Source organism: Panthera pardus, unplaced genomic scaffold (genome assembly GCF_024362965.1).
Source record: "Panthera pardus isolate Hobbes unplaced genomic scaffold, ASM2436296v1 HiC_scaffold_10, whole genome shotgun sequence".
Classification (NCBI taxonomy): domain Eukaryota; kingdom Metazoa; phylum Chordata; class Mammalia; order Carnivora; family Felidae; genus Panthera; species Panthera pardus.
Genome location: NW_026526655.1, coordinates 39,496,325 through 39,519,926, shown reverse-complemented (window position 1 = coordinate 39,519,926; position 23,602 = coordinate 39,496,325). Strand labels below are relative to the sequence as shown.

Here is a 23,602-nt window from a genome sequence, read left to right as displayed (position 1 = left end):
GATAACTACTGAAGTTGAGAATCTTTTCATATGCTTAGTAATTTGGCTGTCTTCTTACAAAATGCCTGTTCAGACTTCCTGCCTATTTTTCCATTGAATTGTCACATAATTTTCATGTTGCCTTGTGGAAATTCCTTATATATTCTTGACTGGTAACATGGTGATAATCTTTTCTCGATCTGTGACTTGCCTTTTTTTATTATTAAGATTTATTTTTAAGTAATCTTTACACCCAACATGGGGCTCAAACCCACAACCCCAATATCAAGAATTGCATGTTCTACCATCTGATCCAGCCAAGCACCCCCCTCCCCCCCCCCTTTTTTTTTTTTTACAGATCTGTGGCTTGCCATTTTTCATCTCTTGATGAAATCTCTTGATGAACAGACCTTAATTTTAATTGTACTATACTTTATTGTTTTTCCCTTTATAATGTTTTTTATGTTCTATCCTGAAGGTCTTTTTTTTTAGCATATATATTGCAAAAGAATATTTAATGGCATGGGGAAATACCATTTAATAAGTGGAAGAAAGAGACTGTAAAACAGTATGATCTCAAGTTGGTAATGCTACATTCTCGATCTGGCCCCTGGATTACCATATCAAAACTGGCGGCCATCCCTGCCCCCACATGCACTCCTTATGCCCTTACCCTGCTCTGCTCTTCAGTTTCCTTACTACCTGCTAACATAGTCTACAGTTTTTTTTTTTTAATTTTATTTTTTTAATTTACATCCAAATTAGTTAGCATATAGTGCAACAATGATTTCAGGAGTGGATTCCTTAATGCCCCTACCCATTTAGCCCATCCCTGCTTCCACAACCTCTCCAGTAACTCTCTGTTCTCCATGCTTAAGAGTCTCTTAAGTTTTGTCCTCTATCTTGAAGGTCTTAATGGTAGTTTGCTGAATAAATGTTCTAGTTGTACACTTTTCAGGACAGTAGCCAGTAGCCACATGTGGTTATTGAACACTTGAGGTGTGGCTAGTCTGAGTAAAGATGTTCTGTAAGTGTAAAATGCATGCTGGATTTCAATGAACATAATATTAAAAAAGAATATCAAAATCACATTAATAGTTTTTATATTTATTACATGTTGAAATCACATTTTGCATACATAGGGAGTTAAATATGAAAATGACCTTTTTCTAGAAAATTTTAAAATTACATAATTGACTCACATTGCATTTCTATGTTCTAGAAGTGTGCTATCCAATAGAACTTTCTGTGATGATGGACATGTTCTATATCTATACTGTCCAATATAGTAGCCATAAGCTGAAAGTGTCCATTGAGCATTGAAAATGTAGTGAGGGTGATTGAGAAGCTGAATTTTTTTTTTTTGTTTGTTTTTGTATTTGAGAGACAAAGTGTGAGCAGGGGAGGGATAGAGAGAATCTCAAGCAGGCTCTGCACCGTCAGCACAGAGCCTGACTTGGGGCTTGAACCCACGAACCAGGAGATCATGACCTGAGCTGACGCCAAGAGTTGGACACTTAACCGACTCAACCACCCAGGTGCCCCTGAGAAGCTGGATTTTTAATTGTAGGTAGTTTAAATGTAAGTAGCCATCTGTGGGTAGTAGCTACCATGTTGAACAGCACAGTTCTGGACACTTTATTGCTTTAACATTTATTGTTTGAGATTTAGGTTTATAATCTGTCTGAATTGATTTTACATATAGTGTGAAGTAGGAGTCAAGTTTTATTTTTTCTTTCAGATGGAAATCGAGTTGACCAAGCATCAAGGAAGAGAGAATCTTTATTATTTTTAGACTGTTCTTTGTTTGTTAGGTATATTTATTTGTTCTTCCATCAAATGCCACACTGTCTTTAGTTGCTGATAGAGTAAGTGTTCTTGTTCTTCATGAATGTCTTGGTCATTCTTGGACTTTACTATTTCCACATAACTATAAAAAGTACCTCATCAATTTTCAGTTTCCTTTGGGATTTTGATTGACATTATTTTGGCTCTATATAACATCCAGTCATGAATATGATATAGTCATTTATTTAGGTCTTTCACTTGTCTCAGTAATATGTGATCTTTCATTTATGTAAAGGTCTTGCACATCTTTTGCTAGATTTATTCCTAGTCATTTGGTACTGTAAATGATACTGTTTTCTAATTTTAATTTCTCATTATTGCTAGTGTATAGAAGTAAAATTGATTTTAGGTTATTGTCTTTATGTATGGCAATTATACTGAATTAACTTATTAATTTTTATAGATTCTTTTGGATTTTTTATATACCCAATCCTACAATTTGTGAATAATGACATCTTTCTTTCTTTCTTTCTTTCTTTCTTTCTTTCTTTCTTTCTTTCTTTCTTTCTTTCGAGAGAAAGAGAGAGCACTAGCAGGGGAGGGGCATAAAATGAGGGGGAGAGAGTCCCAAGCATTCTCTGCACTGTCAGCGCAGAGCCTGATGTGGGTCTCAGATGGAGGAACCTGTGAGATCATGACCTGAGCCAAAACCAAGAGTCGGATGCTTACCTGACTGAGCCACCCAGGCGCCCATCTTTCTGGTTTTTATACATTTTATCATTTTATTTCATCTTCTTGTCTTATTGTACTGCCCAGGACCTCAAGAACAGAGATTAGCAAACTTTTGTAAAGGACCAGATAAGAAGGAAGCCAACAGTTTCTGTATAAATATATAGTAGACTCTTACATGTTGTGCTTAAAGGGAGTCAGAATTGTCTTATAGATGGAGTCTTGAGCAATTTGTACTAATTTGAAGGGTTGTACACATTTGATAAAAGGGGCCATTTTTATAGGGCATTGAAGAAGGAAAGAATGATTTATAGTCATGAAAGAAATGTGGTAAAACATTTGCCTAGTGGATTAGCAATTTCTGGAGAGTTTATGATTATTTTGAATGTGTCTAAGTATGAACTAATACTTGCCTCTCTTTTTAAATCCCTTTAGGAAAAATAGAAATGAAGGTACATATGCACACAAAATTTTGCCTCATTTGTTTGCTGACATTTATTTTCCATCACTGCAACCATTGCCATGAAGAACATGACCATGGTTCTGAAGAACATCACAGACATCGTCGTGGGATGACAGAATCAGAGTCAAGCAAATTTTCAGTGCTGGATGCTGAAAATGAAAAAAAATATTACATTGAAAAACTTTTTGACCGTTATGGTGAAAATGGAAGATTATCCTTTTTTGGTCTGGAGAAACTTTTAACAAACTTGGGCCTTGGAGAGATAAAAGTTGTTGAGATTAATCATGAGGATCTTGGCCACGATCATGTTTCTCACTTAGATATTTTGGCAGTTCAAGAGGGAAAGCATTTTCACTCCCATAACCACCAGCATTCCCACAATCATTTAAGTTCAGAAAATCAAACTGTGACTAGTGTATCAACAAAAAGAAACCATAAGTGTGATCCAGAGAAAGAGACAATTGAAGTATCTGTCAAATCTGATGATAAACATACACATGACCGTAATCATCGCTTATGTCATCACCATTGTTTGCATCACCACCTAGATCATAACACCACTCGCCATTTTCCCAATGATTCCATTGCTCACAGTGAGCGTGGGGAGCCTAGCCATGAACCTTCAACAGAGACCAATAAAACACAGGAACAATCTGAAAGTAAGCTACCAAAAGGAAAAAGGAAGAGAAAAGGGAAGAAAAGTAATGAAAATTCTGAGGTTATTACACCAGGTTTTCCCCCCAACCATGATCAGGGTGAACAGTATGAACATAATCGGGTCCACAAACCTGATCGTGTACATAACCCAGGTCATTCTCACGTACGCCTTCCAGAACATAATGGTCACGATCCTGGTCATGGACACCAAGATCTTAATCCTGATAATGAAGGTGAACTTCGACATACTAGGAAGCGAGAAGCACCACATGTTAAAAAAAGTGCAATTTATTCAGCTGCTACCCACAAAGATCATAATGAAGATGACCGTCAACATGAGGTAGGTGTGAAGAGATGGTTGCTCCATAATTCTCAGATAATTGTGGACTATTTTAGGTAAAAAGAGAAGTAACAGTGGAGGATAGTCAATCGTATTCAAACTTATTTCCAGATAATGTTTCTGAACAAAATACTTTAAGATCCTAAAATCAGATTAAAGATTTTTATCTGGATTTTCACTTGTGTTATTCTCAAAATTGGGTCCCTCAAATGTAAATGTTCAGAGGTTGTTAGAACTCATATTCATTATTTTACTTTCTTGCTTATGACTTGTTTTGACTTCCCAAGTTTTCATTTTGTTATTGTCAGTTGGTTTCTAGATATTTGAAAATTAAAGTCTCTTGTGTTCAACCTGTCCTGTTGGAAAGTGACTAGGCATTTTCTTTACATAATCATTAACTTAATGAATTAACTACAGAATGTTTCCCTGTCATTGATGTAGCTCCAAAGTCAGGTGTTTTGTATATATGGTAGGTTTGTTTTCTGTATGTCACTTTATGATACAGAGGGCCTGCTGCCTTAAAATTAATCTTCTCCCATGCCCTTTGACAGATTTAGGGTGAATGCAAAAAGATAAAATAACAGGAAAGTCCACTAGTAATGGGATGGTTATGTTTTCCTTTAAAATATTCATGTTCTTTTAAATACTTCCACGTTTGATTTGTTCCTTCCTGATTTTTTTTTTTAACTATTTGCCTCATACACATTTTGTTTCATTAAAGGTATATCAACATTTTTGTTTAATTTTTAGTACTCTTTATTCTTAATAAGTTGAGAAAATTTATTTTTATTAATTTATTCAATTAATAAAGTTGAATTTATTTGTTGCTCATATGTATAAAAAGCAGCACCATTTAATATGGAAAATGACCCTACCCTTTGCTGTTTCTGTTTCTATTATGAAATATGTTTTGCATCTACGGAAATATCTTTGTGTTTCTTCCCTGGATAATCAGATATTGATTTTAGCAGTTATAAACACTGATTTTAAAATCACTTCTATTTAAAAATAAATAAATAAAGTCACTTAGAAGTGCTTTTATTTATTTATTACTTCAGATAATATCTTAGAATCTTTTGTTGATAATAACCAGACATTATCATATTCTTTCTACCAGACTTGTAGAGTCTGCATCAGTCAAACATGTTGTTTTACATCTTCACAGGTCTGATGCATGTTGGGAATTTTCTTAGGATTTCTAGAAATGTTCTGTGCACTAGATAGAGTAGTATCTCACATTAAGACCTGAGAAGAAGCATTTTTTTGTTTGTGTGTTTTGATTTTGTTTTTTATCCCATAAAAAAAAATCATATAATGAGGTAGCAAGTCAGTAACAAGCATACAACCGAAGTGTGTTATGTGTGGGGGGAAAAAGAAAAAGCACTACCACCTGCTTTGCCTTCATTTTAGATATTTTGCATATGATAGGTCCAAACTTGTTTGCTATGTGTTGTCTGCTTTGTTCTGCCCTTAAAAGTACTGGTGGATGAAGCTGCCTTCTCTTGTCTTCTACTTTTAGCATTTAGGCTACAATGATATATTTTAATATAAATTTATTAAAGTACTTTGTGTCTATTTGACAAATGATTGATGATTTCACTTTGAATAGGAAAGTGATTTTTCTTCTCACCCCTTACGAATATAGTTGTGAGTGATTTTTATCAGTTACCAAGAAAGTCATTATCTTCATGTATTAGAGTGGAAAAATGGCTAAAGTCCATAAAAAGTATTGGGTAATGAAGTTCAATGTATTTCCATCATAAATCCTTAAAAGAAACCTTTATTTGTAATAGTTATCTGTATTACAGATTATTTTTAAATAATATTTAGAATATTTTTCATTACATAGTAATTTCTTTTTCTGCTTAATCTTCTTAAAGTACTCTTACTTAATTTGTTTTATCAATTCCCTTGCAGTGTTTGAACGTCACTCAGTTGTTAAAATACTATGGTCATGGTGCCAATTCTCCGATCTCACCTGATTTATTTACATACCTTTGCCCTGCTTTATTGTATCAAATCGACAGCAGACTTTGTATTGAGCATTTTGACAAACTTTTAGTTGAAGATTTAAATAAAGATAAAAATCAGGTTCCTGAAGATAAGGCAAATATAGGGGCATCAGGTAAGAAAGATTTAAGTTTTTTTTTCCCTCAAAATAGTCTCTCTACTTATTTTTTTAATGTAATTGAATTAGTACTGTAATTCCAAATTGTCTTCCTTTGGGTGACTTTCGGTGTTTTAGTCAGGCTTAGATATGAGCATTTAGAAAGGATTGGGGATAGACAAGAGGCACAATACAGCTTACTTGTCCCTTTCTGGTATTATGGAGGAATATTTTTGCTATGGATAGAGAACTAGATTAAAAAGGAGATTGTAGGTTTGCGATAAAATGGATTCTTCTACATGGGCAAATGTAAATATTGGGGCCACTAATTAAAGTGATTTGGTGTTATAGTTACTTTTTAGCAGAGTTGAGGGCCTCTGATAAAAAGCTAACATTAAGTTTATAAGGAAATAAAAAGGGAAGCCAGTGTGGTTAAACTCTCTGAATGTTTCAGAAGTGCCAGTGATTGGCACATGAATTCATCATGGGCAGTTTTATAGAGACCTTCAACAAAAGACCGAAACTATTGTTAAAATTCTTTCTAGATTTTTAAAAAATGTTTATTTATTTTTGAGAGAGAGAGATTGAGCAAGCAGGAGAGAGAGAGAGAGGGAGAGGGAGACACAGAATCTGAAGCAGGCTCCAGGCTCTGATCTGTCGGCACAGGGCCGATGTGGGGCTCAAACTCACGAGCCATGAGATTATGGCCTGAACAGGAGTCAGTCTGTTAACTGACTGAGCCACCCAGGCACCCCATCTAGGCTTTTTTCAAACCATATTAGGCTGGCTACATAGCTCCACTTTGATGTTCACAGGTACCTCCCACTTGAGATTTCCAAAGTTTCTACTCCATGAAAAGTTTGTTCCTCTTACTGAATCCCTAAAACCGTAACAATTGTTTTTTGATAAAATCTGAAAGTCTTTGAAATTTTTCCCATATGGTTTTTGTTTTGTTTCCTTTATATAATCAGTTGTCAAGTCCAATTGAATCTTCTCTCAAATACCTTCCAACTCTGTCTACTCCATTATAACTTTTGTTTAGGTCCTTCTTGGTTCTTGATTGAATTGTTGAAATAACTTCATAACCGTCCCTTTCTAGAATACAAATGAGATTGTCTGACATAGACTTTTTCTTTTTAGTGATAGTTAACATACTTTTGTTAACAAACACGTATTGTAGTGTTAAGTGTTAAGTAAAAGTTAATGACTTTTACTCAACAGCAGTTTTATTATAGGGTGGAGAATGTTCTTATAACTTTCCCACAGTCTCAGAGCTAATCCCTGATAGTACTGGGATTCAAGCCGAGGGTATTTAATCATTTTACTATCCATGTGCTGAGTGTTTCACATGCTTTTTCCCCCCCATTAAATTTTAACAATAATCTATTACATTATTATACGAGGGAGCTGTTACATGATTCTTGTTCTTGCAGATATGGACACTGTGGTATAGACAAATTTAGTAATTTGCCCGCATTTCCTAGGCCTAATAAATGTTAGATCCCACCAACATTAAGGTTTGTCTGATAAATCCTTTGGTCAGTTAATAACTATGCTATTATCTACCAGATTTAGTTAGTTCTGATTATTGCTTTTATGATTTTTGTCATATATCTTTATACTGTTCAAAATTTTTCATTAGATATCTAATATTTTTCTTTATCTTTTTATTATAAGCAATAATGTCTATGAGAACATGGATTTTTTTTTTTCTTTTTTTTTTTTGGAGAGGGGCAGGTAGAGAGAGGGAGAGGAGAGAGAATCCCAACCAGACTCCACACTAACAGCATGGAGCCTAGTGCGGGGCTCACACTTCGCGAACTGTGAGTTCACGACCTGAGCTGAAATGGAGAGTCAGACACCTAGCCGACTGAGCCACTCAGGTGCCCCTAGAAAACATAGATTTGATGTGATGTGCTAGTTTTATTTTTTTCTCCTATATTTTAGCAAACTGCATTATGCTATGTTGTTCAAATTTCAGAGTCCTTTACTTGGCCAGTCAGGCTTTCCAGGATAGGATTCCTGCCTACCTACCTCTCCATCCTTATCCCTTACCATTCTTTTTTAGTAAGCTCTTCTACACCCGATGTTGGGTTCAAACTCATGACCCTGAGATCAAGACTTGAGTGCTCTACTGACTGAGCCAGCCTGGGTCCCCTGATCATTTATATCCTTTCAGCCTTAACCATAACAAACTCCTAATGACAGATTATACTGTTTTTCCCTCTTTTATCTCTGCCTTTTCACCTTCTAAACCTTTCTACTAGAGGGACTACTATGATTTGTCAAAAATTCAGCTCAAGGGTTAGACCCTCTGGGATAACCTATTTACTATCCTAGGCTTAATTAAATCCCCTTCCTTGACACTCTCTGGATATCTCCATTATCATACAGAGCTTGAGGGATTTTAATAATTGGATTTGTTATCTGTTTTTGTTGTGGACTTCAGCTACTTAAAGGAAGTGACCAGGTCTTTCATCTCAAGCGTCTCTATTGCCTAAGTAGGTAAAGGGTTCTTTGAACAAAAAGTGCTGATATATTGATTGAATAAATTACTTAATATTAATCTATAAGCTTTCAGTTATAACCGAGGAAAGACACTTGTTGAAAATGAGTCTTTGAAGATCATTTTATGACTACAGTTGACCTTTGAACAACACAGATTTGAACTGCATGTGTATACTTGTATGCAGATATTTTTCAATAAATAAATTAGAAAATCTCTTGGAGGTTTGCAACAAAAAAAACCTCACAGATGAACCGGGTAGCCTAGAAATACTGAAGAAATTCAGGAAAAGTCAGGTATTGCAAGAATACGATATGTAACACTTATACAAAATATGTGTTGTTTACGTTAATGGTAAGGTTTTCCATCAAGAGTAGGTTGTTAATAGTTAAATTTGGGGGGAGTTAAAAGTTACACTTGGATTTTTGGCTACACACGCAGAGGCAGGGGTTTGTCCCCAACCCCACAGTGTTCAAGGGTCATTTGTCTATCAGCCTAGTGTACTTTGATAATACAGTCTTCTCAGAATGAGTGGAATTCTCATGAACTTTATCATGTGCAAAATCACGATGAAGGCAGTTCTGGCTGAAAGGCCAAAGATGGAGTGGCACTGTTGCATTGTAATGAAAGAGACTAAATTAAATTAATATGTGTGAATGTGGGCCAAAAAAGAAATTCTGTTAAGATAAAAGGTGGAAAACGCAGAATTTAAAATTTTTTCATAGCACAAGAGTATGGTAGACATGTTTAAGAATATCACATTCCATATATATATATAAGAGTTTTATTTGGGATAGAGATAGATATTCCTTAAAGCTTGAAAGAGTTCAAGTAAAAGAAAATGTTCTCAATACATGACAAAATAAGTCTCATAGGTACCTACCTATTGGTAATTTCTTTGCAATAGGAAAATAACTTGAGAATAGATAAATTAATCATTATAGTCTTTATTAGAACCTTACCATGTACTGTTCTAAATACTTTTACAAGGATATTTAATTTGTTAAACCCATGAGATGGGAACTTTTTTTGTTCCTATTTGCTGGAATGGAGGCTTTGAGAAATGAAATAACTTGCCCAAAGTCACATAGCTGCCAGGTAGCAGAACCGTGATATGAACTAGAGTATTCTCCACCTAAAGCTTGTAATTGTAACTGCTGTTCCCGTCTCCACTGCTTCTGCTAAAAAGGTTCTTAAGTCTGCTTTGCTAGCAAAAGTGTGACAGGAAGATAAAGAGAGTTAAATTTAGTTATATTTGGTAGTGTTTTGACAGGTAGTGCAGACATAGACAAGAAAGTGGTAGAGGTAAGTATTTGTATAAGTATTGCTGTAAGTATAGATCAGTAAAACAAAAACACCCAAGAATAATAGTCTTGTTAGGTAATACCCAGTCATTAAGGCAGAGAAAGTCCACCTAGTAGCTCTCAATTCTGGTCTTTGGACAGATAAAATATGTTCCCTTTGCTGGCTTCATTACATGTTCAGTGACCTTTGTAGATGAGTAAACACCTTGAGAACCACAGTCTCTCACAGGTGCTTATAAATTCTCAATGAGGCAGGGGGAAAGGAGAAGCTAGGCCTGAGATTATTTGACTTACATTAAAAATAAAACACTTTGGGGGCGCCTGGGTGGCTTGGTCGGTTGAGCCTCTGACTTCGGCTCAGGTCATGATCTCACGGTCCGTGAGTTCGAGCCCCGCGTCGGGCTCTGTGCTGACGGCTCAGAGCCTGGAGCCTGTTTCAGATTCTGTGTCTCCCTCTCTCTCTGCCCCTCCCCTGTTCATGCTCTGTCTCTCTCTGTCTCAAAAATAAATAAACGTTAAAAAAAATTAAAAAAAATAAAAAATAAAAAAAAATAAAACACTTTGTTCTTTACATGGAAAAACACAGACTGACAAGATTGTCACATCTAGAGTTAAAACGAATAGCCTTTTTAAATTTTTTTTTTATTTTTAAGGCTTCTAAGAAATTCTAGTTGTTATTACATCAACTCTGGATTATGACTTAAATTTTTGTTATAATGACATATTTTAACAAAGGTATTGACAGATGCTTGACCATCATAATATTGAAAATTATAGTTTATTCAATCTGAAAAGCCTTAGAGGAAATAATACTAGCTTTGAAAGCAAATACATAACTAATAGTGAATATTGATTAGTTGTTTGCAGGTGGTTATTAGCACTGTCAGAAATGAAGCTTGAATTAACTATGTCCTGATAGATGTTAATAATTGTTAGAAAGAATGCCCTGCTAGTAATTATTTTTAATGACTGCTGCACTATTAAGAAAGGTTAACTTGTTCTATATAAATCTCCCATAGTGACACAGCGACCACCTCATTACTGCTCAAAGACTGCTGTAAACCAAGTATGCCATATACTGTGTATGGTGGAAATCGTTTGTTTCACAAGATTGGCTCATTTAGTCATAGAGTTGACCCTAGCTTAATTACCAAGGGGGGTTGTGAATAGGCCGCTAAGCTTTTTCTGCCAATTAAAATGCTGAAATTGTAGAAAACTGCCATCTTGCACATGCTTTGAACCGAGTTAATTAGAAAGTTTCCACAGATGAGCGCTTCTTTTTAAAAGAATGCATTTTCTCTCTAGATAATGAGAAAGGGAGTTGGTGAATAACTAAGCTTGAAGACCTTTAACGTTTTAAGCAACCTAATTTGCAGAATAAGTGAAGCTTGTTTCAGACATTTAACGTTTTTTATTGTATATGGTATCTTGGGTACAGATAAAGGAAACATTTGCTGGTTGTATTTAATAGTTTGTGTTTCATTGGTTGGCCTAAGTTTTAGAAAAGATGCCTTTTATTGTTTGGTTTTTGTTATTGTTTTGGGGGTTGTATATTAATAAACAAGTTGTGATTTTAAAAGTACAATAATTTGGTTAGAAATCAGAAAAATTTTATTACCTGCTTTTTTTCTATACATAGGAAATTATGGTAGCATTTATGTAAGCTTAAATATAAATGTTACAAATTCTAAAAATAAGTGTTTATAAATAGCATGGGAAAATATTTCAAGTACAATAAAATGAAAACAATTTTACTTCTCATAGGTCAAAAGGATTGTAATTGTCCTCGAAGAAGAGTTACAAGTTGTAAAGAGACTATTACTTAAAATTTTAGTGCTGGAAAGCTAAAATTACTTTTTAAAAAAATTTTTAAAAATTTGTTTAATGTTTATTTGTTTTTGAGAGAGAGAGAGAACCTGAATGGAGGAGGGCCAGAGAGAGAAGGAGACACAGAATCCAAAGCAGGCTCCAGGCTCTGAGTGTCAGCCCAGAGCCTGCCGTGGGGTTCAAGCTCACGAACCGTAAGATCATGACCTGAGTTGAAGTTAGATGCTTAACTGACTAAGCCACCCAGGCACCCCTAAAATTACTTTTAAAAAATGAACAGTAAATCAGTATAAGAAAACATGTATCTATAACATACACTTGTGAGAGATTGCGGGTGGTTTTGCTAATGAAATAGGTATGATGGAATAATTGCAATCTATAGAAAATACCTAGAAAATTTCTAATTTACCTGAAACGGGAAATATAGCTTCTTAGCCCTTATTTCTTAGGAAATAAGAAACCTAAGTGATAATTTATGTTGGATGGGACATAAATATTTTAACCTTACTCTCATATGTATTTTTAGATAACACTGAAATAAGTAAAAGTATATTCTGATGATTTTATGTTGTTTTGTGGTAATCTTTTGTCCCTCCCCCATCCCAATTTGTTCAAATTTTGAAAGATGGATTGCCATTTGAGTTAATAGTATTTCTTCTTACTTTCATGTTTAGTCTTATTTTTCTTACAGACTCTCCTTTATGTGGAACCACCTCTGTGAAGTAAATACATAAGTAATAAATGACTGGGCCAAGAATTTGCTGAAAATACTGTAGTTTAATTTAGGAGAAAACAGTGGATTAACAGGAGTTTTGGTTTAGTTTTTACTTTGCCATTTTAGCTAGCTATTTAATCATTTTTTATTATGTTAAAATATATATAAGATTTGCCATTTTAACCATTGATGTGTACAAATGAGTGGCGATTATTACATTCACAATGTTGTGCAGCCATCAAACTATTTTTTTTTCAATATATGAAATTTATTGTCAAGTTGGTTTCCATACAACACCCAGTGCTCATGCCCAAACTATTTTTTTAAAGACTTTATTTTTAAGTAATTCTCTGTACCCAACTCAAACTCACAACCCTGAGATCAAGAGTCACACACTCCACCAACTGAGGCAGCCAGGCTATCTATTAAAAATTTTTTTTTTTCTTAAGTTCATTTTTTTTTGAGAGCGAGCACATGTGAGCAAGGGAGGAGCAGAGAGAGAGGGAGACAGAATTGCAAGCAGGGTGTGAACTGACAAATCTGTGAGATCATGACCTGAGCCAAAATCAAGAGTCGGTTGCTTAACTGACTGAGCCACACAGGCACCCTAAAAAAAATCTTTATCACCACAAATAGAAACTATGTAACCATTAAGCAACAAATCATCATTTCCTCTTAATCTCAGCCTTTGGTAACTTCTTGTCTTTTTTGTTTCTGAATTGGCTATTCTAGATAAGTAGAATCATACCATAGTTGTCTTTTTGTGTCTGGTGTATTTCGCTCTGTATAGTTTTCAAGGTTCATCCATATTGTAGCATATATTGAAACTTGATTCCTTTTTATGGCTGAGTAATAATACTCCATGGCATGTATATACCACATTTTGTTAATCCATTCATGCATTGATGGGTACTTGGTTGTTTCCACCTTTTGCCTATTTGAGTAATGCTGTAATGAACACAGGCATACAAGTATCGAAGTCTCTGCTTTCAGTTGTTTGGGGGTATATACGTAGGAGTGGGATTCCTGGGTCATAAGGTGATTCCATTTAGTTTTTTGAGGACTTACCAAACCTTTTCTAGAGTGACTGTGCCATTTTACCTTCCCACCAGCAGTGTACCAGGGTTCCGGTTTCTCCACATCTTTGCCAACATGTGATTTTCTTTCTTTTTTTTAACAGCCATTCTAGTAGGTGTGAATTCACATTATTTAACATTTAACATCTCTCTGCCTCAGTATGTAAATCTGTAAAGTAGAATGACACTGGTCTACATTAGCATTTTCCAAATCCTGTTTTGTAGGAGGATCCTGGTTCATTGAGATATACTAATAGGTTCCATGATCAAGTGAGTTAGAAAAATGCCGCACATTGTATTCCCCTTGCAGAGATTCATATTGCTTATTAAACTGGTGGAGGCTTTGAGGGAACTTGTTTAACCAAGTATTACCAAATCTTTTTGATTATTAAATTCTCCTCTCCTTCCCCTTGGAATACCTCTGAGAATTAGATGAACACAGTTTGAGTAATGCTAGTGTAGATTATTAAAGTCCTTTCTAGCTATATAGTGTGAAGATAGCAATTACAGTGCCAGTTAAAGTATCTTACTGGTAATCAAGGAATTGGAAAGATAATTCTCCTTTTAAAGTGGCAGAATAATAGACATCTTTGAAAATGGTTTTAATAATTTCCAACTCTGTCAATACAGGCAATGTATATATGGAAGAATAATTTTAATAGTCCCAGTTGTGCTCTGTGTTTTATACAAAATATGTTATGAGAAGTTATAGGATCCATTAAATCTTTTGAAGGTAGCATGCATACTAAATCTATTTCTTCTAGTTGGAAAAATGAGAACTCTTAATTTCAGAAAAGTTATATAAGGTGTTCAGAGTTATACAGATTATTTAACTTTAATGTAAGAGCTTAGTCTTTTTCTGATTCTTGGCTTTTGTTGTTGGTCAGTAACCAATTATTGACGATCATTTGGCCAAGTGACCAGAAAACCAAAAGCATTTGTATTATTTATTTTTTAAAGAGTGTGTGTGTATCAACTTCTTTTGGAGGGGCCACTGGCCAAGCTCAAGGTGATACCGTTGCACTGACTGAAGTGGCATCATTCACATTTTCTTTTAAGTAAATGGCATTCCCTTAAAAATAGAACCACGATGGCACACCTGAAGTTGGGCTCTGATGCTGGATTGATTTATGTAAGGCTTTCTCTCCTTTGTGGGCTTATGTTTTCTTGTATTTTCTGAGTTTCAGATGTCAAATATCAAAAATGCTAAAGATTTTCTAATAATGACTGGCTTCTCTCTTTCAAGTATGTCTTAGTTCACAGATTTGCTTTCTCGGGTGGATGAGAAAGATGATTTCAGAGCTGATACATAAGAAATTATACCTGGGAGTGTGTAATATGTGATATGTACTCATTTGTGCACATGTGAATTCATACACCCTTTCACACTCAGACCCCTCCCCCAACTATTTGTGTAAGCACTTGACTAATATAATGTGTCAGTCTGTCTGTGATTGGTGTTAAGTGACGATATATTTAGCTCACCTATCATATTGGCACATCGATTTTCACTGGATTCAATTTTGGTTGATTTGTCATTTGGTAATTTGGTTTTTAGCTAATTAACCAAAAGCCATTTGAAATTGTAAGTCACCTCAGAGCATTGCAAAATATTTATGGTTTCATAGACTCTTTTAGGACTTTTCTTCGCATTCAGAACACCCTTAGCCAGGAGTTAATATGGGAATTTTAGAAAGGAAATACTTGCTTAGAATAATGTTCATTTTCAGATATAATTTTTGTGATTAGGAACTAGAATCACATTTTCTCTCATCTCTCTCTAATGATTAGATTTTTGTAAATATGCTTATAAGAATATATAATGGTTTAATAGAGTCTTAGATTCTTTTTTTTTTTTTTTTAAGTTTATTTATTTTGAGAGAAAGAGAAGTGCATGTGCATGGGTGGGGCAGAGAGAGAGAATCCCAAGAAGGCTCTGCATCATGGTCAGTGTGGGACCCAATGTGGGGCTTGAACTCAAAAACCGTGAGGTTGTGACCTGAGCTGAAATCAGGAGTCAGACGCTTAACTGACTGCACCACCCAGGCTCCCCTAGGGTCTTGAATTCTGTAATCTAATAAGCTCAAATGTTCAAATATGATCCTAATGCTAATATTTTATTAGTTTGTTAAATTATTTTGTGTAAATTGTTAACCATCTCAAATATCTGTTATATCAAATTAATGGTATACTCCTTATAATAAGATTTAGAAATTTAATTTCTATTGCAAATATCTTAAAGGGCAAATCCAAAAATGAATGAATGTATATTTCCCAGTGTAGAATATAATATTACCCTAAAAAAAATAAAAAAGGAAAGAGCAGGTTAAATAACAGTTACCCAACTAGATTTTGGGTAAATTTAGCATCTTAATCTATAGATTATATGAATTTTCTTGGACATTGGGACATAGGAATAAACTAAGAAATACTTCATTTGGACAGCTTCGGTGCTTAATTCCAGCACATCATTTGCAAAATAATTCTGATTAATACAAATTTTTAATACTTACGAGAAGTTAGCAAATTTGTTTACTCTTTATACTATATTTGGGTCTCATCTATAGCTTTGGCTATACCTATGCATATATATTAGCATATACAGAGTATCATGGAATATGAATTACTGGCTTTTTAAAGTCATTTTTAGTACTGTTTTTCTTTAAGTTCTTAATTGAAGTTGCTTTTATATTGATTGTTTTGAGATAAAGTGCTTCTAAATTTAATTACTGCCCAAGTAAGAAAAAAACATATTTGGGAAGGGAGAATTGTATATTAATATAGGAGACATATTATCTTCAGGTTAATGTATTTGTTACCAGCCTCAATTTGTCCCATTTAGTTACTACAAGTATCTTTTGTCCATTTTTTCCCCATTACTATGATTGAAACTACAGAGCTGTGGTAATTTTGACACTCCTTTATTGGTTTAGTTGGCCAATAACTTTTATTGGCTCCCTGAATTTAGACCTATGGCCACCTTACTCCAACCTATTTCCTCAGGCTCTCCCACTGACTTTATTATTCCTGCCTGTGCTTGAGGCACAGAGATAAACTAACTTGGTCATCATTATTAAGTCAACATTTTGACCTTATATTTTTCTTTCTAGAATAGAGTTTTTGACCTTAGCTCCTTGTGCCTTATAGTCCCAACCATAGTTGTTCTTATCTTTTGGTTTCACTAACAATGTCGCCTTCATAATGAATCTTTTCCCTTTGCCTCTTCCTTCCTTGTTCCCAAATCTTTGCAAGGATTAAAGACTCTAAATGCAAATTCTGGCTGTGTGTTTCTATCTTCTTTTGGACTTTTAGATTACCCGTGTTTATATCAGAAATTATCTGTTAGATATAGAATAAATCACAGAACTTCCATTAGTAGTAGATGACCTGTTGTTTTAATCCTGTGAGCTACCTTAGCATGGAATTAGCTTATAGTATTAGTGTCATTGGATATTGTGACTAAAATGTCCAACGTATAAACACAGTTGAATTGATAAATCTCAGCATTTAGTGGGTGAAGTAAAGTTTCATTTCCTTACCTATCCTTACTTCTGTCTTTGAAAATTTTTTTACCTTGTTGAAGAAATAACATTTTTCATTGTTCCCTTACTATAACACTTAACGTAAAATTTCTCAGCAGATTATAGTCTTACTGGGTTTGATGAGAAAAAATAGCATTTTAGATGAAAAACTTTACCAAGTTATTATTGAGTGAAATTTTCTATAGATAAAAATTAAACAGAACTTTTAGGCCAGAACATTTCTATTTCACTTTAGGCCACCGATTGAAAATAATCTCACTTTTTAAATGAACATGCCCCATCCCCTGAACCACTGGCAGTTATTTCTGGTATCTAATCTATGTATGAATAGCCTCGATAAAGAAATGTGGACAGAATTCCCCTTTTCCATCACACTTCTGTTTTTCACAAATCCTGTTGTGAAAACATTTCTCTTGTGCTCTGATTCAATCAAGGTTACATAGTGAGGGGCCTTTGGGTGGCTCACTTGATTAAGCATCCGACCTCGTGGTTTGTGAGTTCAAGCCCACACTGGGATCCCACACTGTCAGTGAGGAGCCTGCCTGGGATTCTCTCTCTCCTTCTCCCTCTCTCTGCCCCTCCCCCCTTGCTTGTGCTATCTCTCCCTCTCTCTCTCTCTCTCTCTCTCTCTCTCTCTCAAAGTAAATACACTTTAAAAAACAAAACCCCCCAAAATTATATAGTGTAATTTTTACAAATTAGAAAATGATACAGAAAGCCAAATTGGAGCAAGGGGAATTTGGAACTATTTATGGAGTGTAAAAATAGTATCAAGGGGACAGGATTGAATTATCCTTTGTAAAAATAAGAAATGAAATGCAAAAATGGTACCAATAATAAGGCTTTTTTTTTTAAATCTCTTATGAATATGTTTCCGTTTTGGACTGGTATATTAAGTTTCTCAAACTTTGTATTAAAAGATTTACAAAGATAACACTAGATACTCAGCTTCCTCTAATGCTCACAGGAGAGTTTTATAATTGTAATTCTCTAAATGAATAGTTTTATTGCTGTGGCTCTGCCTTTATACATTGGTAAAAATTTTTTGACAGTCTACATATTAAGAGTGAATCACAGCCTGAAGTCATTTTAAATCCCTGTTTCTAATAAGATGGGCTACTGAAGGTACTATTTATAACTTGGTCTGAACTTCTTCTTTTTTAAAGTGTTCAGGTGGGTTATGTGGTTGTTTTCTTTTTAAACACAGCAGTGCCAAAATGTAAAACTTCTTAAAAAGCATAGTCAGGGTAAGATAATCTATCTTCCATGACTCATTTATCTTAAGTTTATTGTTCTTTAGAGCTTTTTGGCTTATATTGTCATATTAATGTTGACTATTAATTTCTTTCCTACAGCATGGATTTGTGGTATCATTTCTATCACTGTCATTAGCCTGCTTTCCTTGCTAGGCGTGATCTTGGTTCCCATCATTAACCAAGGATGCTTCAAATTTCTTCTCACATTCCTTGTTGCACTAGCTGTAGGAACAATGAGTGGAGACGCCCTTCTTCATCTACTGCCCCATGTAAGAAATCTTTTTAATCTTTAAAAAAACAAAACAAAAATAAAAATATTTAAGCTAAAAAGGTCCTTCATTAGCAAACTATAGTACACTAATCTAGTATTTGTTGTATTTGCCTATAGGATGAAGTATTTTTTCCATTTGCATAGTTTTAATAGCAATAGTTTTAAAGTAAATTGAGTCATTAGGTTTTAATACAGCAACAAAAATTGGTTACATCAGTATTACTTTTTCCTGCCACAACGTATACATACCAAATCACCACAGTGTACTCTTTAAATACAGTTTTATATGTCAGTTTAATCTGGGTAGAGCTGAAATTTACAAAAAATTGCTCTATTAGCAGTTCTGTAAATGAATACTTAAGAAGATACACCATCCATTGATTTTTATCTGTATGCTATATCAAGAAAGCCATTAGGAGAAATGTAGAAGTGGTCTTATGATTGTGCTGTATAGTCAGTGTGCCCCAGGTATCTTTATTTGATCAAGAATAGACTGACATATTCAGTTAACAATTTAGTTAACTAATTTCAGTTATAGGCATTTAGCTCCTTACATATGGGGCCATTTATGTTTTCTCCCGGAATACCACTTATTTTCTTTATTTCGGGACCCTTCTAATAGTATCATGTGCCCACACTTCTGGTACCACGCTTAGCAACCTTTTAAAATCTGTTATTAGTTAGTATTTGATACAGTGTTACTGCTTTTACTTCAAATTGTGAAAACACTGGGGCTTTTTCTTTTCCAAATGTAAAATTACAGGTTTGAATGTTTTTTTAAAATATTCTTACCACCTCCTTTGGAGTATTTGGGAAACAGATTTGCGTTTTTTAAGTAATCTCTGCACCCATCATGGGGCTTGAACTCACAACCCAGAGATCAAGAGTTGGACGCTCTACCAACTGAGCCAGCCAGGCACTCCCAGAATTGTTACTTGTGTGTTTTGTATACTCCTCTTCCCCTTCACTCAGAGGAATTGGTTCAGAATTCCAGATTTGGTATCTGGAATACCATATGACACTGCCTTAAAAAATTGATTAATAAATCTTAAACTGTGAATGTAAATTTTTAAAAATTGATTCATTATGTTATTTACTGATTTCCTCCTTTATTCCTACCCCTTGCTTTCCCTTTTTACCATCCTCAAGAATAGCCACAAAATTTCAAAACTGGGCCTATTAAGAACAGTTGATTGAAGTGAGAACAGTCTTCAGGTGCTATTTGACTTATTTTTTTCTTAAGTATTAATTACGTAAAGCTGTTACCTTTTTATTTTTATTTATTTTTTTTTTAAATTTTTTTTTCAACGTTTTTTATTTATTTTTGGGACAGAGAGAGACAGAGCATGAACGGGGGAGGGGCAGAGAGAGGGAGACACAGAATCGGAAACAGGCTCCAGGCTCCGAGCCATCAGCCCAGAGCCTGACACGGGGCTCGAACTCACAGACCGTGAGATCGTGACCTGGCTGAAGTCGGACGCTTAACCGACTGCGCCACCCAGGCGCCCCAAGCTGTTACCTTTTTAAATGGCCTTACCGTCTTTGAGAAGTTTAGAAATCTCTTCTCTTGGCTGCTAGCAGATGGAGAAAAAATACAGATAAATGTTATAAGGAAGGGAAATACTTAAGACCAGATCTCTAATTTTTAAGATTGTTATTGTGGAACTTGTACGTTTGACAATTAAAAAGTACCCATTTCTATAATTTATTTTTTGCTAAAGCTTTAAACTGTAGAAAAATAAACACATGTGTGAGTGTATACTTATAATGTTCCATAGTTTGTAAGTATAGGTAGCGTCTCATCACTTCTTCAATTTATAAGAGAAAAACATAAAAATATAATCAGTTTAAGAAAAAGATTACAGGGAGTCACAGGTTGTGACCGGCAGGTGAATTAGTTTGTTTTTACTGAATGTTAGACATCTGGGTCATGTTCACTTTGGTTTAAAAAGGACCCATGCTTCCTAATATCTTAATGCTGCTTGAGTTTCTCACTGTAGTGTGTGTCAGCTCCTATAGCCGTTTGAGTTTGTGGTCTTTTGTTTTAGAGTTACCATGAAATGTAATACTTTCCAGGCCACTGAATACAGACAGCAAAATTAAATAAAAAGCCACTTATATTTATGTGAGATAATATTTAGAGAACCACTTTAAAAATTGAAAGGTATTTTTTTGTGTGTCCTAGCAGATTATAGTCTCAAAATTTTAAAAAGCATCTTTAATTACTTGTTTAGAAGTTTTTGTTATTCTTATTAATAGTCTCAGGGTGGACATGATCATAGTCATCAACATGCACATGGGCATGGACATTCTCATGGACACGAATCTAAGAAGTTTTTGGAGGAATATGATGCCGTATTGAAAGGACTTGTCGCTCTAGGAGGCATTTACTTGTTATTTATCATTGAACACTGCATTAGAATGTTTAAGCACTACAAACAGCAAAGAGTAAGTACTTTGTAATGATTTCTTCCGTTTTCTGAGATATGAAACTCAAAAAAATTTTTTTTCTGGCCACATGCTTAATTATGATGTTGGTGTGTGTTCAAGGAAACATTGACTTTGATCTTTGCCATTTTTATGTATATATTTTGTATATGTATGTATTTTGTATATATTTCCTTGAGACAAAATATGGTTTAGAACAGAGCTCTAAACTGGGACTCAGGGGGAGTGATTCTAATTCTTGCCCAGCTACAAAATAGCTGTGAAAACTATGACTCATTCCTTGTGATTTCCAGTTGCTATATAAATCTGTGGGAAATAAGCCCTACTTTTTGTCTGTATTTTCATATCATATTTCAAATAGTGTATTTAATTTTAATTGCCATATTTTATTCAGGGTATTGCCATATTTAAGTGCCTTCAAAGGAAGGTTGATCAAGATGATGTGCAAGTGAATTATTATCTGAGGAATGGTAGAATGAACTAGGAAAGGATCAAAAGTGAAAGAAGCCTAACAGCATTTGGTTTTCAGAGGGTGTATGGAAAGGTGGATGGGTGAAGAATGGAGTGTTGGTAGGAGGGATGCCAAGGTGAGAGTGGCTGGAGAGAAATGAGTCAGAAGAGAGGTGATGGGGGCTTGAAGTAGAGTCATGTCATGAGGAATAGGAAAGATAAGGTGATTAAGAGAACTATTTAAAATTTTAATGATTGATTATTTTTGAGAGAGAGAAAGAGTGTGAGTGGGGTGGGGGCAGACAGAGAGTGAGAGCGAGAGAATCCAAAGCAGGTTCCAGGCTCAGCTGTCAGCACAGAGCCAGAAGAGGGGGGCTCAAACCCATGAACGATGAGATCATGACCTGAGCCAAAGTCGGACACTTAACCGACTCAGCCACCCAGGTGCCCCAGAACCATTTAAATGAGAGAATCAATATGATTTAATTGTTGATGACATTCAAGAAATAGAAGTATTTTAGGGTCCATCTCTGAGTACATAATTTAGAATACAGTTACATATTGCAAAGTATATAGAGAAGTTTTGACATTCCTGAGAAGCTCAATTTTCTTCAGTTGTGTGTACCTGCTAACACTTAAGCAGCAAATATTCATATTTAATTGTACAGAATATTAGGGACTGCATAATTTACCAGTAAGTATGAAATGTAGTCTTTCAAGAGGTAGTTCAAAGTAAACATGTTTTCTGTTTTTTATAATTTAATCTTGATCTCATTTTGCATTTAAATTTACTGGGAAAATTAAACATGTTTATTTTTGTAAACTAATGTAGAAGAATAGAATCTCCAGAACATGGCAGCTCTTTGGAAATTTGATATTGAAAGAAGTAAATAAATTAAAGGAATTTGATTAGATAAATCAATGGAACACCATTAAAGGGGTACTCTGTATCTAATAGTAAGGAATTCTTCAAGAATATCAAAGAGAGGAATCTGTGCAGATAAATCAGTGTGTCTCCTTTATGATAAATAGGACAGTGAGTAACCAAAGATGAAAAAGTGTATGGCATTGTTTTGAAGAAAAGGAATTAGTGATCCTTGAATAGAACAGACGTTTGACCATCTGCAAAGAAGAGTCAGTTATTGGAAGGAAGCTTTCAGAGCATACATTAAGTAATACATCAGATGAGGACTGGTTTCAGCAAGTTGGGGCTTTGAGGGTAGTGATTTGGCAAGTTTTCAGGAAAGTGGACAAGGACAATCTGAACCAAAGCAGTTGAACACAATCCCAGCTGGTGTTGTACATTTTCTTCTTTTCTCTTTTGTGCTATGGTTGGCTTGTTTTCCCTTCCCCCCACTTTTCTCCTTTCTACTTCAACTCACGGCTGCTGTTTCTTTTCTTTGGTTGTCTCCATACTACTCCTTTTGAACATTTTGTGTTTCCCCAGTTTCTGTTACTTATTGCTACGAAGCAGAAGGACCCACAATTTAATGGCTTATAACAACATTTTATTATTTCTCGTAATTCTGTCAGGAAATTAGGCAGGATTCAGCCGAGCAGTTCTTTTGTTCCCCCTACCATCAGCTACACTCACTCACTCTACTACATTCAAACTCAGCTGGCCTGGGTTGGCCTCAACAGGGCAGGGGTAGGAGGCCCATGAATGTGTATGTCTGCATCTAGTGTCCTCCACATGGCCTCTATTTTTCTAAAAAATTTTTTTTAACATTTATTCATCTTTGAGAGACAGAGCATGAGTGGGGAAGGGGTAGAGAGAGGGAGACACAGAGTCCGAAGCAGTCTCCAGGCTCTGAGCTGTCAGCACAGAGCCCGACACGGGGCTCAAACTCACGAACTGCAAGATCATGACCTGAGCCAAAGTCAGTCGCTTAACTGACCCAGCCACCCAGGTGCCCACACATGGCCTCTGTTTAGAGCCTAGGCTGAGTTTCTTCACAGATTAGTGGCTAGCTTCCTTGAGTAAAAAAGTAAAAGGTGTCAGGTTTCACACTAGTTCCAGAACTGGTCCATCATTTTCTTGCATTCTGTTGATCAAAGCAAGTTAAAGGGGAAGAGGTTATTTGTTCCAATAAACATACATAGATCGGAAATAGAACTTTAAGTTGGAGGAGTTGTTAGAGGTA

General features: G+C 35.1%; 1 protein-coding gene across 5 annotated transcripts in view; it reads left to right on the top strand.

The window, feature by feature from the left end:
• The window catches only part of SLC39A10 (solute carrier family 39 member 10), a 145,682-nt gene that overhangs the window by 100,432 nt on the left and 21,648 nt on the right, over window positions 1-23,602 (top strand). For all 5 annotated transcript variants that reach the window (XM_019428314.2, XM_053906770.1, XM_053906751.1 and 2 more), the window contains 4 exons: window positions 2,932-3,956; window positions 5,874-6,081; window positions 18,389-18,558; window positions 20,820-21,008. In XM_019428314.2, coding sequence (XP_019283859.1) covers window positions 2,943-3,956; window positions 5,874-6,081; window positions 18,389-18,558; window positions 20,820-21,008 — 1,581 coding nt within the window. In that variant the 5' untranslated portion in view covers window positions 2,932-2,942. The remainder of the gene's footprint in view (window positions 1-2,931; window positions 3,957-5,873; window positions 6,082-18,388; window positions 18,559-20,819; window positions 21,009-23,602) is intronic.